Source organism: Staurois parvus, unplaced genomic scaffold (assembly GCF_062004578.1).
Source record: "Staurois parvus isolate SC_StPar_1 unplaced genomic scaffold, SC_StPar_1.0 ptg000172l, whole genome shotgun sequence".
In the NCBI taxonomy this organism is placed as follows: Eukaryota; Metazoa; Chordata; class Amphibia; order Anura; family Ranidae; genus Staurois; species Staurois parvus.
The window spans coordinates 1167699-1186626 of NW_028317968.1; the positions used below are offsets into that span (position 1 = coordinate 1167699).

The window sequence follows — 18928 nt, forward strand, 5'->3', positions numbered from 1 at the left end:
TATGGCCTTAAGCGAATCATCCAACAATGTTTGTTGCTAGTTGGTCATATTTGACCTCCGTAGCATGTTATATTGTTGTGGTATTTCTTCGGACGAAGGCCGTTATGGTCTTCTCCTATACAGTGGGGCAAAAAAGTATTTAGTCAGCCACCAATTGTGCAAGTACTCTCACTTAAAAAGATGAGAGAGGCCTGTAATTGGCATCATAGGTAGACCTCAACTATGAGAGACAAAATGAGAAAAAAAATCTAGACAATCACATTGGCTGATTTGGAAAGAATTTATTTGCAAATTATGGTGAAAAATAAGTATTTGGTCAATATCAAAAGTTCATCTCAATACTTTGTTATATATCCTTTGTTGGCAATGACAGAGGTCAAACGTTTCCTGTAAGTCTTCACAAGGTTGGCACACACTGTTGCTGGTATGTTGGCCCATTCCTCCATGCAGATCTCCTCTACAGCAGTGATGTTTTGGGGCTGTCGCTGGGCAACATGGACTTTCAACTCCCTACAAAGCCACTCCTTCATTGCCCGAGCATTATGTTTGGGATCATTGTCATGTTGGAAGACCCAGCCACGTTTCATCTTCAATGCCCTTGCTGATGGAAAGAGGTTTGCACTCAAAATCTCACAATACATGGCCCCATTCATTCTGTCCTGTACATGGATCAGTCGTTCTGGTCCCTTTGTGGAGAAACAGCCCCAAAGAATGATGTTGCCACCCCCATGCTTCACAGTAGGTATGGTGTTCTTTGGATGCAACTCAGCATTCTCTCTCCTCCAAACACGACGAGTTGTGTTTCTACCAAACAGTTCTATTTTGGTTTCATCTGACCATATGACATTCTCCCAATCCTCTTCTGGATCATCCAAATGCTCTCTAGCAAACTTCAGACGAGCCCCTTACATGTACTGGCTTAAGCAGGGGGACACGTCTGGCACTGCAGGATCTGAGTCCCTGGTTGTGTAGTGTGTTACTGATGGTAGCCTTTGTTACGTTGGTCCCAGCTCTCTGCCGGTCATTCACTAGGTCCCCCCGTGTGGTCCTGGGATTTTTGCTCACCGTTCTTGTGATCATTTTGACCCCACGGGGTGAGATCTTGCGTGGAGCCCCAGATCGAGGGAGATTATCAGTGGTCTTGTATGTCTTCCATTTTCTAATTATTGCTCCCACAGTTGATTTGTTCACACCAAGCTGCTTGCCTATTGCAGATTCAGTCTTCCCAGCCTGGTGCAGGTCTACAATTTTGTTTCTGATGTCCTTCGACAGCTCTTTGGTCTTCACCATAGTGGAGTTTGGAGTGTGACTGTTTGAGGTTGTGGACAGGTGTCTTTTATACTGATAACAAGTTCAAACAGGTGCCATTGATACAGATAATGAGTGCAGGACAGAGGAGCCTCTTAAAGAAGAAGGTACAGGTCTGTGAGAGCCAGAAATCTTGCTTGTTTGTAGGTGACCAAATACAGATTTTCCACCATAATTTGCAAATAAATTCTTTCCAAATCAGCCAATGTGATTGTCTGGATTTTTTTTCTCATTTTGTCTCTCATAGTTGACGTCTACCTATGATGCCAATTACAGGCCTCTCTCATCTTTTTAAGTGGGAGAACGTGCACAATTGGTGGCTGACTAAATACTTTTTTTGCACCACTGTATATTGTCTCTTTTCTGTATTTACTTTTGTAAAAATAAAGATTTAAAAAAAAAATATTTGTCTGAGAAACATTTTTCATCCTGCTCCTAATTGTCCTATCGCTGTGGTCAAAAACAAACATAGTTGACTCCATCAAAGTGATGCTAAAGTCTTGTTTAAAAAGGTTATACTTACCTGCTGTGTGCAATGGTTTTGAACAGAGCAGCCTGGATCCTCCTCTTCTCGGGTCCGCCGCCTGTGCTCCTGGTCCCTTCCTCCTGTTGGGTGCCCCCCAGAGCAAGCAGCTTGTTCTGTAGGCACCTGAGCAGGCACCAGGGGCGGACTGACCATTTGGAAACTTGGGCACTGCCCGAGGGCCCGGGGTCAGTAGGGGGCCCCATGATATGCCCCTGGTACCTTTTTCATAGGCTTGAGTTTGGGCAAGGACACAGGGGCCCCATGATCCCCTATTGCCCGGGGGCCCCATGAGTTTTCAGTCCGCCCCTGGCAGGCACACTCCTGAGCCATGGCTCTACGTGTCCATTCACACACACAGAACTGTGGCTTGGCCCCACCCCCTCCCTCTTCTAATTGGTTCACTGACTGTGATTGACAGCAGCGGGAGCCAATGGCTCTCTCAGCCAATTAAGAGTGAGAGTCCCACGGCCTTTTTTCCCACAAATATAGCTTTCTTTTGGTGGTGTTTGATCGCCTCTGTGGTTTTTATTTTTTACACTAAAAAAAGACCAACAATTTTGATAAAAAAACCCTTATATTTTTGACTTTTTGCTATTAAACATGTCTAGTAAAAAATTTAAAAAAATCAAATTTCATCATAAATTTAGATCAAAATGTATTCTGCTACATGTTTTTGCTAAAAAAAAAAATCCCAATATGTGTAAATAAATTGTTTTACATGAACGTTATAGCATTTACAAATGGCGGTGTATATATACTGGAATTTTTTTATTTGTTTTTACTAGTAATGGCGGCGATCAGCAACTTATAGCGGGACTACGGCAGGCATTCTGACACTGGGAACTGACTTGGTGTCTCTGACATCCCCAGTGACACCAATACAGTGATTAGTGCTAATAAAAAGCACTGACACTGTAATAATGGAACTGGGCAGGAAGGGGTTAACATGTGGGGCAATCAAAGGGTTAACCATGTATGGTGTGCTATTTTACTATGTCGGCTTTGTGTGTTTTTCACTGTAAGCACACTGCTTTGTATGGCTGTGCTATGCAGAACCATACTAAGCAGTGTGCAGGAGCTGACAGGGGACAGATATGTATTGTTTACATACAGGTCTCTCCCCCGTCGTAAATACTCATTGATGGGTGCCTGCGGGGAATCACCGGTCGGGACCCGATGATTAACAGCCGAGGCTGCGAATGGCAGCGCAGGTAGGGCTCGTGCGCCCCCTTCCCAGAACTGCAAAATCACATATATATACAGTATGTGATTTTGCGCACCCATGCTGCCATGTAGCAGTATTTCTGCTATAGGGCAGCACGGAAGCAGTTAATCTGTCCACATTGCCAGAATTTGTATTGTTTTGCAACCATGTTTACTTACGGAACGGTTCTTCTTTCTAGCAGCAGGTAAATCCTCCTGATTAGCAGCAAGTTCGTACAGTAATTCTCAAACATACAAATCCAAGCACTAAAAGCCATCGCAGGATTACTAGGGTGTAGATGAAAAGGTGCAAGCTGTACCATCAAATCTTGGGTGAGAACCTTCTTCCCTCAGCCAGGGCATTGAAAATGGGTCGTGGATGGGTGTTCCAGCATGACAATGACCCAAAATACACGGCCAAGGCAACAAAAGAGTGGCTCAAGAAGAAGCACATTGAGGTCCTGGAGTGGCCTAGCCAGTCTCCAGACCTTAATCCGATTGAAAATCTGTGGAGGGAGCTGAAAGTTCAAGTTGCCAAACGTCAGCCACCAAACCTTAATGACTTGGAAAGGATCTGCCAAGAGGAGTGGGCCAAATCCCTTCTGAGATGTGTGCAAACCTGGTGGCCAAGTACAGGAAACGTCTGACCTCTGTGATTGCCAACAAGGGATTTGCCACCAAGTACTAAGTCATGTTTTGTGAAGGGGATCAAATACTTATTTCCCTCATGAACATGCAAATCAGTGCATAATTTGTTAGACATGCATTTCTTTTGAATTGTTTGTTGCTATTCGGTCTCTCAGTGTTACAATACACATACCATTCAATTTTTAGACTGATCATTTCTTTGTTAGTGGGCAAACATTCAAAATCAGCAGGGGATCAAACACTTATTTCCTTCACTGTATGCTTATCTGTCTTTGCGCTGGTAGTACTCTTAGCATAGAGACCTGGGTCTTACTGGGGGGGCCCCGGGTCCCGTACTAACAATCGGGACCGGGAGCTCATGATTCTGGGTCACCTGATCGCTGTGATAGCCTCTGATTGGCTATCACAATAATCAGTCACTGTGAAGTCTGTCCCTATGTTTTCTGTCTCTCTGAATGGAGGAGAGAGATAAACTGTATCTCTGTCTCGCCTTGCAGAAGAAAAAAAAACATAACTGTAAAAATAAATAATAAAAAAAACTAAAACAAAATATTTGGATCAAGTAAGGGTCAAAGGTCAGGGTCAAAGGCCATGTTCAGTATATTTTGGGCAGGATTTTAAAAAAAACAACAAAACACTTTTTAAAAAACTAGTATTAGTGTCAGTATGTTTTAGGTAGGATAAAAAAGCAAAATGTGCACTATTATTTCTAGGCTGTACTACAGGTAGATTCAACAACGAACATACACATATGTGGTATCGCTGCAATCGTCGAGCGCAAGAGAATTTAGTTTGGGTTGTTCTTTGGTGGTAGGTTATGGTAGTAGCAAGATATATACAAATAAATTTAAACATCTATATATTTTTACTCTTTTGGGCCAGTTTTCCTTGATAATACAAAAAAGTCCATTACCATTTACCACCAAATGAAAGCCTTATTTGTCCTGAAAAAAAAACAAGGCTTAATTCACCTGGATGCACAAAGTAGATGTGATGATATTTATGGTTTTACTAACACATGTCCAAGTTGCAAAATTGTGCTTAGGCATTCACATTTGTTTTACACTTAGGCAGGAAGGGGTGAAGCACATTGTCTTTGTCTTTGTTGTGACTTAGATGAGGATCAGATCACATTTTATGGCACATTATTGCAGAAAACCAGTAAATTCCAAGGGTTTCGCATACTTTCCTTGCCACTGTAGACCCAATTGGGTTGTTATTCTAACAGTATGGGTATGTCCTATTCAAGTCTATGGGACATTACTGCGCAGGCGACGCTGTATGAGATTTTGCTTTGGCTTTAGCTTGGAGATAAAAAAGAATCTTACTTTGCATAGTTTTGTTCCTGGTACAAAAAATGTATAGTCAAATCTCCTTAAAACAACACAGAAAAAAACTGAAAGGATCTTTAATTATTCCCTATTCTGTCCAAATCTTAAACAAAAAAGTTTCGGCTATGGATAAAGATCAGTAATGCACAAATACTTTTTGCTGTAACATACTCATTCTATCCATTCCCTTAATTTCTGTCTGTTTTTCTAACATTGTAAAAAAAAAAGTTCAATTGTTTGGAGTGACTGCAGGAAGGAAGCTCACTGTGAGACCTTTTTGAGCTGACACCATGTGTGCAGAAACCTCTATTGTGCCTCAGAAATACAGATGTCAAGCCCAGACTAAATAAACTGAAATTCTGTGAAAGTTGCTCTTGCGCACTGACAGAATTGGCTATACTATAGTTTGTTTTTTTTTATTTGGGAGCAGCGAACACCAGAACTTTAATGCTCAAAATAAAATTTTTGGACTTACCATGAAGTCTTTTTCTTGAAGTCCACTGAGGGACAAAGGAATTCAGGAGTTCCAAAACAGATGGGTCATACTATCAACGACAAGAGGTTGGGACACTGGCAAACGGTTGAAGTTGTAAGACAGCCCTGTATAATCCCTCCTGTACCCAATTGTGTCAAAGTTTTGTGAGCAAGCAGTGCATAGGGTCATAAGCACATATGTCTCTCAATGGACTTCAAGAAGAAAATTTCACAGCAAGCACAAAAATTTCCTTTTCTTTTTTGCTCACTGGAGGTACACAGGAATTCCTGGAATTCTAAAACAGGATTTTCAACAGCAATTCAAACGAGGGGAGGGCAACAGCCACTGAATGCTCCATTCATTGTGGAAACCATTTGACAACAGAATATTGCAAGGAATCAATGCCCAAATAATAACTATATGAAGAAGAAAAATAATGCACAACAGGGGAAATTACATGACTAAGGGCAGCGAGGATCAACCTAGTTCTCCAGACCATGACAGAGAAGCACTGGAATAATGGGCCCCGTCCAGCAAAAATTGAAGGTCTAGTCAACCATACATTAGAAAACAGGTAGAAAACACTCTACCTTAATGGAAGAAAATTAAATGTCAACAAGAAAAATACAGTGGTTTAAGTCCCAAGAAAAACAGACTGGTTTAAAGAATCCCTGGCTTTGTACTCTGATTGTTTCTAGAGAGGGGGCATCGGTGTAATAAAACATATTTTTGTGGGAAGTAAAAAACATGATTTCTGGACTGTGCTGTTCCATCCCTAGGATGTAGTGAGTTTTTATGTGAAGGGGGCTCTGGAGGAAGTGATGACAATCAAAGAATAAAAACCTACTCTTTTACCGGATATAAGAAATGAATCGGTTTATTCTCCCTTTATCAGACTCTCCTCCAAAACACTCTAATCACACCATGGTTTATCTGTATCACCACCATAGCCTTGGTTTGTTTATCTTATATTATCACATCATTCTGCTGCTCTTCCCCTTGTTCTTGGGAAGATTAGCTTCTGATGAAGTTACACAGAATTGATTAGGCAGTTGACTAATCCAACTAATTTTGTCTAGGCTGGGCTAAAATATTACGTATATGTACAGTCCTGAACCCTGCCAGCTAGGCACCTGTTTGGAATTGACCTAAGCAGCATTGGCAGCATTCCCCTACAATAATATAATTGAGTAACCCTCACAGGTACTGGAGGATGTCTAGTACACTTCTACAGGACAAACTGCTGCTCTGTATCTACAGGGATTATTAATAATCAAAGCAGCTGTCCTGTTAAATCCAATTTTATACCAAGTTTTATTCCCAACACAAAAGTCATAACCACGCTTAAATTCATCATCTAAGCCGTCGTCATAATGCTTAAGTCTGCCCTTCACTCACTGAAGATCAGATATCCTGTCCGGAATGTACAGCCTTCACACTTTTTATTTAGGCCTTATAACTTGATCATTGCTGCTATGGGATCATGTTCCATTCACAGGCAGGTCTCTGTGTAGCATTGTCCTGTGAGGCTGGCCACAGACAGCTCCTGCTGAACCAGCCGAGACTTGAACCATGTGTTGGCAGGCTGAATGTACTCAAGTTGATCGATCGACCAATCAACTTGGGTACAACCAGCCTGCCTGCCTGATTTTAAATATGATTATCGCTAGTGGCTGCTATAGCTGCTAGCAATATTCACTGTCTTCTCCTGGCGGGGAAAGGTCCTAAAGGCCCAGGCCTAAGGTGGACTAATTGAAAAAAATAAAAGTGACACATTGGAGTTGATTTACTAAAGGCAAATAGGCTGTGCACTCCAAGTGCACTGAAGGTGCAATTGCTCTAGACCTGAGGGGAACATGCAAGGAAAATAAGAAAACAGCATTTTTGCTTGCACATGATTGAATGAAAGAAATCAGCTGAGCTTCACCTCATTTCAGAGCTTCCTCTCAGATCTAAAGCAACTGCATTTGCAGTGCACTTGAAGTGCAGTTGCAGTGCACAGTATATTTACCTTTAGTAAATCAACCCCATTGTTTCACAATGATAAAATGTTTATGTGACAAAACATCTTTTGAATGTTGTTTTTGCCCTCTATAGTGAAACCATATATGGTTCAGTATCTACCCAATCATTAATGCTCAAATTTGTCTCACCAATAAGCTGTAAACCCCTGTAGTGCCTGTTATGGCTCCTAAAATTTTATTCATCAAATCATCTAATAAATGGGTAGAATGCACAGAATTCCGAATGTGGCACAGTATAATTTCTAAATCTGATAGCTCAAAACAAAAGTCAAGGTAGTCCTCTTGCAATATGCTTTTGAATGTAGTATGCCACAATGACAAATGTACATGACATACAGAAAACAGCTGACATAAATAAAAGCAGAAACAAAAGACTTAACCATGTAATATTCCAATTACCAGTGGAAATTGAATAAATGCTTCCATGTAGTGATCTAATTACCAAGCTGGAAGGGGCTGGTGAAAAACTGGTCTTGAGTCTGCTGCCTGTTACAAACTCAATATCAATAGAAGCTAAATTTAATGTTAGTTTGAGTTGCAAGGAGCCAGGGCTGATTGTCGATGATTAACAGAAAATTAAATCTTTTTTTTTTTATAATACTGGTAACCACACACAAGCTGGCCCAGCAGGGACTGGACAAATTCTGATCCATGTTTTGGCAGAGAGATTGTACAGAAGTTAATATACCAATCGACTTCTGCACAACTGCCCTGTCGGATTTTCCCCGCTCGATCAGTGAAGCAGACTAGAGCACTGATCAGTGTATTCTAACAGCATGGAAGCCTCCCCTCTGTCAGAATACAATGACTCAGTAGAGAGTATTCCCTCAAATCGAGTCATGTTTTTCATTTAACCCACTGGTCAAAAGCAAAAAAAAGGAAAAAGACTCATCTAGCTACCTTAGATGTCTTGACTAAATAAAATAAACATATTCAGTACAACAGCTGCCCTTGCAAGAATGTTATAAGCCTGGTATTAATGTCACAAGAGGTAATAAAAGCTGTTTCTTGCTACAGAAACAAAGTAAAAGAAAAAAAACCCATAAGGCTGGGACATGATCTAGGGGGAAAAAGAAGGTTCTGGGTAAATTTGAGTAAGGGCTGGAAATAAAATTTAAATAGTTCTTTGGGCCAAGCTGGCCCAAGCAAACTATTTCCATTACACATTGATGCAACCACTGTGTGTGCTGCAATGTACTGCAGTAGCATTAGCTTCATACAATAAGTGTCATTGTGTTCTAGCAGCCGTACAGGCAACTTCCTATCTGCTGCCGGAACAAAACTGAGGTTGCCTAAGTGCTTCTCCACCATTTAGGAAAGGCCGGAGTCAAGATGCGGGTGAATTATGTCATGATTTCTATCTATGCCAAATCATAGAAACCTTGTATTCATTGATAAAAATACAAGACTTCTGAATGGCAATTAAGCACTCAGGCTGACTTATTTTACTTTCAGCAGCAGATAGGAAGTAACCAGTACTGCTGCCAGAAAACTGCCACTTGGTTTAAAAAGTATAAGCAAGTGCCCTGGAAATCTCCATCTCAGTTTCATCAGAACATGAAAAAGTTCAAGCTTTCTAAATTATTGGCAATGCATTTGACCTTAAGAGAATAAAAAAAAAATGTTTTTCTTTAGGAAACCCATACAGACAGTCATATAATTTGAAATACTTCAATGCAATCACAAAAGGCTTATGCAGAGAAAAAAACAATAACAAAGCCTGAAATATTTTGTTGATCAGTATTGACAAGACTCCTTTCTTCTTCCTTCATTCTTTTCTATTGTATCCACATATGGTTAGAAAAAGTAGGGCAAATCTGCACCAGCATAGTAGTGGCAAAACCTGGACAAAACGTTTGTAGGAGCAGGTGCAAAAAATGTGTTCTAAATTTTAAAGGTCAAGTCTATGCAAAGGTGGTGTGGTTTAAAAAATGTGCTTAAATAAGGAAATGTACATTTGAACGTGCTTGAATGAGGATTTAATTTTACACTTATTCTAACCAAACTAAGTTTAAATCAGTAGCAACAATATTTATATAAAAAAGTGATAGTAAAAACAAAAATACAGGATTTGCTGCTACATCCTTTACAAACTACAATACTGTTCTAAAACAGTCTATGACTTTATCTCACCTCCACTGTGGTGATCAGGGCTGCTTTGTACCTTCCCATGTCCATATTTAGGAGATGATGAAGTAGAAGACTTCTTGGGTGAATTCACAGAGGTCTTGGCATCTGACTTTAAAAATATATTAGATTAAGAAAAGTAAAATGAAAAATCAAGGGTGAATAAATTTAAAGAAGAAATCCGGACAAAATTATTATTTTCCCATGCAGAGAGGCTGTGGCCACACTGCATGGTTTAAATGCTCATCTTTGTCTAGGGGTTCAGAAAGCAAAGATACACTTACCTAAGACCGTTCCCCGTCCCTCCTGTCTCCCCCCACATGCTAGCAGACTTGTAAATAGACTGTTCCTGACGTCATCTAGCCCACAGACCAGTTCTGGATGTGAGGACGGCAGAAACAATCCACCGCTGGATGCAGTTTTTCAGGGGATTGGAGGAATGCGTAAGTACAGATTTTTCCTGAGCCCCTGGACAAAACAAGCACTTAACCCACGCAGTGCAGGTACATCCCAACTGCATGGGAAAATAAAAGTTTCAAACGGAATTCTGCTTTAAGTGAATATTGTACCTAGGTATAAAACTTTACCCCCTCTATCTTACAGCTTTACCAAGCTACCCTCCTTTGTTTAAACTACTCCTTGGACTGTAGGATAGTTAAAGCAATACTAAAGGTTAATAAATTTTTTTTTTGGAAAATAGCAAACATGTTATACTTACCTGCTGTGTGCAGTGGTTTTGCACAGAGCAGCCTGGATCCTCCTCTTCTCAGGTCCCCTGCTGGTGCTTATGGCTCCTCCTTTCTGTTGGGTGCTCTCATAGCAGGCAGCTTGCTATTGGGGCACCCGAACAGGCATGTGCTCAAGCCGCTGCTCCCTGTGTCCATTCCCACATAGAGCAATGGCTTGGCCCTACCCCCTCTCTCTCCTCATTGGCTGACTGGCTGTGACTGACAACAGTGAAAGCCAATGGCTCCCGCTTGCTGTCTCAGCCAATGTGGAGGCAGAGACCAAGGACAGCCAAGGCTGTCATGCACACCACTGGATCGCAATGGGGCTCAGGTAAGTATTGAGGGGGCTGCGGGAACTGCTACACACAAAAGGTTTTTTACCTTCATGCATAGAATGCATGAAGGAAAAAAACCTTGCACCTTTACTACAACTTTAACCTACCTTTTATGCTGTAAAAACAAAAGTCAAGCGCCACTCCAAATAATTATTCCCACATCAGCTCAATCAGAGATGCTGGCTTTCAGCTTGTCTCTTGGCCGCATATAAATATTATACAGAAAAGAAAAAAGCCGTACTCCTGTTAAATATTCATGTAGTTATATTAATTAAACTATATTAATACATTCCTGGTACATAATCAGTCTACCTTGGCTTTCATTCTGTATCAGCTTAACTGAGCAAAACACGTCAGTGAGAGAGGAAGCCCAGGTGGACTGTCCATGTACCAGAAATTCTTTCAAAATGTCTACAAGCATACTGAACAGGAGCATGGCTCCTTTCTTTTCTATAAATATTCTTTACCTTGGCTAGGTAGAATTAACTCAAGATGACACTTGCCAAAAATTACATACTTGATTATTACAATTCTGAGGAATGATTTCTGGAAATTCCAATCCAGAATGAAGCAATTCATTTATGGTAAAAGAGGATACAAAAACCATAAGGAAAACTTTGTACATGTCTAGACTGTCTGGGTGGCAGGGAGTCCCTAATCTCATTAAATGCCAGCAGGCTGCTCAGCTTACACGCATATCCAAAATCTTCCGTTTTCATACATTTGCAAACATTTCTAAAATGTTATTTTCACTTTGTCATTGTGGGGTAATGAGTGTGGATTAATGAGAAAAAAATTAATTTAAACAACTGTAATAGGCTGCAACATAACAAAATTGAAAAAAAGTGAAGGGGTCTGAATACTTTATGAATGCACTGTAGTTCAGACTTGATCTCTACAAAAGCTACGGCCTGCTATACTGTCCCTATAGACCTACTCACAGCAATTTTAGCAAACATCCTGATCTTTCTCAGTATCGTTAATGGGTGGCTTAAACAAGAGATCCAAAGTTTTAAAGTGGTTGTAAAGGTAAAAGTTTTTTTACCTTAATGCACTCTCTGCAATAAGGTGAAAAAAACCTTCAAAAGCATCACCCCCTAGCCCCCCTTAAACACTTATCGGAGCCCAATCTCGATTCAGCGCTATGCCCGTCAACAGAAGCTCTTCTCCCCTCTTTCTCTCTTCTCACAGGAGACTCAGCAGCAGTGGGAGCCATTAGCTCCTGCTGCTGTTAGTCAAAGACGGTGAAGAGGGAGCGGAGCCAAGCTGCACTTTGTGTGTCTATAGATGCACACAGCCTGGCCTGGGATCGAGCCCGCATGAGTGCCCCCATAGCAAGTAGCTTGCTATGTGGACACTCGGAGAAGAGGAAAAGTCAAGAATGCTGGTGGGGAACCCAGAAAAAGAGGTTTGGGGCCATTCTGTGCAAAAGCATTGCACAGAGCAGGTAAGTATAACATATTTGTTATTTTAAAAATCCTTTACAATTACTTTAACCTGACCTTCCCAAAAGGCACTAATTCTGCTTCCTTTCAAATGGTGGACCAACAGAGGTTATCCCAAACAGGACATTTTATTGGCCCTAAAGGCACATATTCCCCTAAACTTTTTCTCAAGAATCTAAAAATGCCCACCTCTGTTCTGTTAATGATGTGTCAGTTAATACATTCTCTCCACACATTCAGGACATCAAAAGACATCACTCTCTATACTCTATATGAAAAGTGCCTTCAGGCTGCTGGGCAAAGGAAGTGGGGGGTAATCTCAAAGATATATACATGCTTGAAATCAGCTTTCATAAATGACTGCAGATCTAGAAGTTACCTTTGATTGTAAAACATGGCTCAGATTGGAGTCTTACATATTTAGAGACACTATGAATGTCTCCTTAACAGAAGTTAAAGCAATACTAAGCAGCTTGCTATGGGGGCCCCCGCTGCTCTGTTTGTCCATTCACACACAGAGCTGTGGCTTGGCCCTGCCCCCTCACTCTCATTGGCTGACTGGCAGCCAATGCAGAGACCCGAGACAGCCGAGGCTGTCGTGCACATTGCTGGATCTCGATGGTGCTCAAATAAGTATTGAGGGGGCTGGGGGCACTGCTGCACACAGAAGGTTTTTTACCTTCATGCATAGTATACATGAATCTAAAAAATCTTGAGCCTTTACACCCACTTTAATTTGATACTTTAATACTTGTTTCCATTTCACCTCTGCGGTCACAAACAATTTTCAACTTTCCTGGTTCATGGCTTGCAAAAAGCTAGCCAGTTCTGTGACAGCTTAAAAGCCACAATCCTAAAGAATCTGCAATGCTTAGATCCACATCCTATAATCCAGTGTTTCTCAACTCCAGTCCTCATGGACCCCCAACAGGTCATGTTTTCAGGATTTCCATTATTTTGCACAGGTGATTTGATCAGTTTCACTGCCTTAGTAATTACCACAGCTGTTTCATCTGAGGGAAATCCTGAAAACATGACCTGTTGGGGGTCCATGAGGACTGGAGTTGAGAAACACTGCTATAATCTAAGATGTAGTCTTAACTAGGCTCTTAACAAGGCATTTAGTCAAAAGCTTTCTTCACTTCTCAGGCTCTGACACTTAAGGCATGTCCCAGGAACTCTCCAAAAGGTGTACATTCCCTTCCCCTTTCCCACTCACTTTCTTTTCCTTGATCAGAAATTCCCCAACCAACCCATCAACACTACATTTGCATCAAGGTATAGTCATCCTGTTAGATGATATTTCTGCTAGTAAGGGTATTGTCTAGTTATAATTCAGCGCTACAGCTATTAGATATATATTTGTTTTTATGACTGTTTTTGTACCGGATCGTGTTTCATTGTGGAATAATGATACCACTATATTTTTCCCTTTCTGTATTTCACATCTTTTATTGTAAAACGTAAAAAACAAATCTGTAGGAAAAGAAAACTAGATTTACACATAAAGATCACCTTTTTAGGTACTCCTATCTAACATCCATAAAATGGTTAACATCAATATTCAGGTACACTGTGGAAATTAGTAATATAAGGCTTAATGTGTGCCATGAAATATTCCATGCACTATTAGGCTAGGTTCATATCTGTGTATGTGCAATTGATGCATTTTTAATGCGTTTCTTGCATCACGTTTTCACTCGTTTTCAAGCACGTTTGAGGCATTTTCAAACTTCATGCCTTTTTTTTAGGAGGAGACTGGTTGTTAAACACAAAACCATACCATTTTCATGTGCTTCTTTATGTGCTTCCATTGAAGTCTATGGAGCCAAAAATACTCCAACCAACGTGTAAAAAAGTCCATGCACCTTTCACAATGCAGAGACGAGAATGGAACCCATAGGAAATAATGTTAAATAGATGGTGTGTTTCTGGGCTTCAGCAAATGCAGAGATGTGAACCTAGCCTTACACCACCACAGGATAGAATTAATTTATGGTTGAGTATGGTGTATGCAAATTCCTGATCTTCCATTTTACATGATGAAGCAGAAACTGAAATTCACCATAGCAGGCAAAGTTTTTCAACTGTGATCCTATGCCAACTCTAACCCAATTTTCAGGTTCTTAGCTGCCAGGACTGGCCATATGTTGGCATGTGACATTTTCAAAGATTCCTTTTTGCTCACCACTGTTAGCAAAACATTTGTGGACTTCAGTTCAGCTTACTAAAGTCTACTCATCCTCATCATAAAATATTTTTTATGCCTACTGAACTGCCGCTCATTGCAAGTTTCTTTATTTTTGCACCAGTGTGTGAAAATCTCACAAAGTCATTTTCTGAGATAATTCAACCACCAATCCAGCATGAAAAATCTTTCTCAAAGTTACACTGATCATCAATATTCCTTATTTTAACGTTTGGTTAAGCAACTGAAACTTTTGATCTATATCTGTATGCTTCTTTTAAAGTGTTACTAAACCCAGGATCCTGCATTCACTATATCTGGTCTCCCACAGTACACAGAACATGCAAATGCAATTATTTTAGTAAATATAAACTGCTAAATACCTTTTCTCATTAGCAGCATATAGCAGTCTTGTGACTTCTATCAGAGTCCAGCCAAGTACTGGTTAAAACTTGTAGGAGGTGTTTTCATTCTGCTCTGACTTTCCTATGAGGCTGCATAACCCCTGACCTTCTATCTGGACAGTCCCGATTGGCCCTGTTCTGATCACATGCACCTTCCCAAAGAAACAATAACAACTCTCTAGCAATACACACTAAACTGAGCATGTTCAGAGTGTCTCCTAGAGCTCTGTACTAGCAGAAGATGGATTAGGGACAGTGGACGAAGGGGAGGATCAGAACAGCCTTTTTACACAATGCAGAGGATTAACCCCTTAGGTTCCACAGTGAGCATAACAAGCATGCTTTACTGCATAAACAGACTGATTTTACTGTTGTGGATTTAGTAGCACTTTAAGTATGGAAATGCAGCCATATTATGTATGGTTTGGTTATCTGCAAACAAACAGGAATAAATAATGAAATGGTTGCGTCATGAAAAATGGATTGCCGTCCATTAATAGAAGCTGATGTACTACTCCTATGAACTATGGAGCAACTGGGCGGAAAGGGCAGGCTAAAGCATGCCATAGACTATACAATTTTCTTTCCTTCCACCACAGGTGAAAGTAAAGAAAATCACTCTATTTCCCCATCAACACATTTAATGTTGATTTTTCTTTCTCTTGTCTGCACCACTCTTAGAAATAAGTGTGCTTTTAATATGAATTAATTAATTAAATGTAATACAAATCAACCTGCATACATGAAACTCTCACAGTTTGTGAGATTCAAATACATCAGAATTGGTTTGTAAAACTTTAATATAAATTACTGAAACAAAAATCCTATATACACACGAATACAATGCAATATTTAATGCTAAGAACGCCCCTTATAGCCAGAAGTGTAATGCTGTCCATACATGTGGCAATTTAGGAATCGTTCCAGCAGATTTTGATTAAAGTCATCGCTGCAAGTATTTAAACCAAATACTCAATCCGCCACAAGCAGTTCCAATTGCTTTCTAGTGCCAAATTGATCAAACAAGGATAGAAATCAATAAAGACCGGTTCAACTGCCCCTGCTGTGCTTTTAATGAACGTCCACCCCAAATTCAATCATCTGCTCACTTAGAGCTGTGAAAAAACTGAAATAATGGGGGAGAGACTGGTGTGGTTAAAAGTTGATGGGAAGTGTAAATAATTGCAAGAAAATGGATGTGATTTCCTGTTTCCTACAATTTAAATAAACCTCTAAAATTATGTACTCATAGGGAAAACTTCATACTTTTAGATAAGAAAAAAAAATGTAATCTAAGCCACCTATTTCTAGAACACAACATTGAGGCTCTAAGGTTTAACTACTACCGGAATGTGCACAACCCACTCACATCCAATAAATGAAGCTCTCTGTGGAAACAGGAGGCATATTGTTGACAGTGAGGGTAATGGTGCTATCAGCTATGCCAAAGTATACAAAAAGATAAACAGAGAAGCGGCCAGGCAGCTTCCTTTTCTTCAGGTCTACAGAGGCATCATACAAGTAGCACTGCAAATGTTTTATCCCAATAACATGATTGCAAGAATAGATCCAGCACGAGTATTACAACAAAATTTCAACATCTGCGTATCTAATCATCATCATGAGGATGGTTATTTATAATGTCTTATCAGTCTACAGCAGAGACATTTTACATTTCCTTACCTGAGTTTCCCCATCAAAGAGGCAGTGAAGGGAACCCTTTTCACTGAGTGTATGATTTGTCATCTGTGAATTTACATTCTGAGAAGAGAGTCCATATTTTAAACTGTTATCACTTTTCATAGAAAAGAAGCAAGCCAGTGGTAATTCTGTGAAAGGAAAAGCAAGGAAACAGCATTCAGAAAACAGGTATAACAGACTATGGTTTTAATGACTATGGTATTCATTAATCATTTACTTTCTCTACAGTAAACTGGCTGCAATTATTTTAAAATTAACCTGTTACATGTTTGTAAAGGTATCGCCTAAGATTAGATACTGAAAGATGCCTGCCATTACTATTATTAGCCAAAAACACTTTTTTCTGCGTTTTACTCTGTTTCTGGGGTAGGACTTTCTCCCCAGAAATTTTTCCAGCTGGTTACGATCACACACACAGTATACAGGTGGTAGGATAAAAACAAAAGCTTAAAATGGGCAGTAGAAAATTACTGAGGAATGAAAATGTTGCAGTCATATTCATAAAATCTCTATTTTCACTATAAATACACTTTTTTTAGTGCACACAAGACACATTCTAATCTCGAAATTTTACAAATAATTATACAACGTTTTGAGTTATTAATAAATATAGCCTCAAAATCGTGTGTGCTTGCAAAACAGAACAAAACAAATATACCAAAAATTATAAATCAGCTATAAGTAAAACATTTACAGTTTATCACATTTGAGTTTTACCTATACAATGGCCCTAAATTAAGATTATTCTTCTAACTCTGGCATGCATAGGGATACCCAATGTGTTGCTCAACAGACATTTACTTGTGTATGTCCATTCTAGTAGCATGTATATACATATTATTATTCATGTGGGGGTGTCTTTTAGGCTGGCTCCACACCATGAGCTGTGGTGCTTGTATTGAAATGAGCATAAGGCACAATATATCTGTGCTTCAGTGTGTTCCCATTTGTTTTGAATGTCACCCCAATGCATTCATAATGAATGAGCTACCTTAATGCAATGTGTTCCACTTCTGTCCCAAGCTGCATGTTACCTGCCTGCTGTTGGGATTCTAAACTCTGGAAACTGTAAATGCTCAGAGCAGAAAACTTCTAGGTTTATTACGAAAAGCAGAAATTACTTTAGAGGACCTCACATTCCTTCCTTTTGGTCAACTTAGCAGTTATACCCCCTCCATATACAGATACATATTTCTACATTCTGCCCCTCAGGCCAACTGTCTTGCATTAGCTAGAAACCTATCTATTCCCTCAAATCTGTTTGGGGTGTACAGCAAGTTGTCTACTAATAGTCAGACATATGGCAAGCAATGGGTCAAAACTGGCTATGCAATAGAAGCTATTAGTCTGGTGTGGATTATAAGGTGTAGCCTGTATGCAAACTGAAAGAGTGATTTTATTGTCTGCAAAGCCATCCCAAAATACATAGTGCACAGCATTGCTGTAATTTTTTGTCTCCATTTTCTAGCCTTTTTTTTTTCTTTTCAGAAAGATGGTGAAGAGAGACACTGGCAAAGAAAACTTTCATGCTCACTAATCTTTATTCTAAATTAATCCAGAATACTTAGTTCTGAAATCAACCAGGAATCCTAGTGGGAGCCAGGCATACAGGAGATTGAGGACTTGTCTTTAGTCTGTATCTGCAGCACACAGTGGCAACATCAGGGGTATGTTTAAGTAACTGATGCTTCTATAATGCAGACCTGCCATCACCTGAGTATGCTTTCACATAGCGGACATTTCCAGTCCCCCTGTTGCTATAAAAAAGGTATATAATATATGCAAATAGAGAAAATAATTGGCAAAATGTAATAAAATAAAAAAAAAACATATATGTAGAACATATACACAATAAGGATCCATAGTCATACATAAAATTACTAATGTATTATATGTGCACACTAGGTACAATATAGGTATGTCTGTATAAATCAGAACAATATTAGAGGAATCATGTTTTATTGTTTTTAAAGGAATGCTTTATTATTTTCAATACTATAAAATGGGTATACTATATCAATAATACCATTCTTTAATTCTATAGGTCATCTGCTTTCAGAAAATATGTGGCTTGTAGTGGTCTTTTGCAAACTTTTAAGTCTGTAATAGCTTTTTACTGAAGCATGTGAAAAATAGAAACATTGGTTTATATATTTATAAAATGATAGGTACCTATCAGCAAAAAGGTGGGTTACATTACAAACCGAAGAAAACACTATCAAATAATCCTACAGCTTTTACTGCTGTCGAATGTACATTCAGTACAAATACATTTTGTTTCTATCCCACATTGTTTACAAAGCTCTTCCTCTCAATTATTCTTGAATTCCCTTCCTGCTATATAACACAGTCTCCTGTTTATTTTGCCATCCCTTCTCATCCCCCTCCTAATATTAAAGACAGCTCAAAACAGTTTTGTCAAAGTAAAGTGTTACATCACAGTATAATAAACTGGACCATGCACTACAGTATATTCAATAATTAT

At 39.6% G+C, this 18928-nt stretch overlaps 1 protein-coding gene across 3 annotated transcripts in view; it reads right to left on the reverse strand.

The window, feature by feature from the left end:
• The window catches only part of REPS2 (RALBP1 associated Eps domain containing 2), a 208009-nt gene that overhangs the window by 146407 nt on the left and 42674 nt on the right, over window positions 1-18928 (reverse strand). For all 3 annotated transcript variants that reach the window (XM_089676566.1, XM_089676565.1, XM_089676564.1), the window contains exons 3-4: window positions 16426-16571; window positions 9649-9754 (exon numbers count right to left, since the gene is read on the reverse strand). In XM_089676566.1, the coding sequence (XP_089532692.1) occupies window positions 9649-9754; window positions 16426-16571 (252 nt within the window). The remainder of the gene's footprint in view (window positions 1-9648; window positions 9755-16425; window positions 16572-18928) is intronic.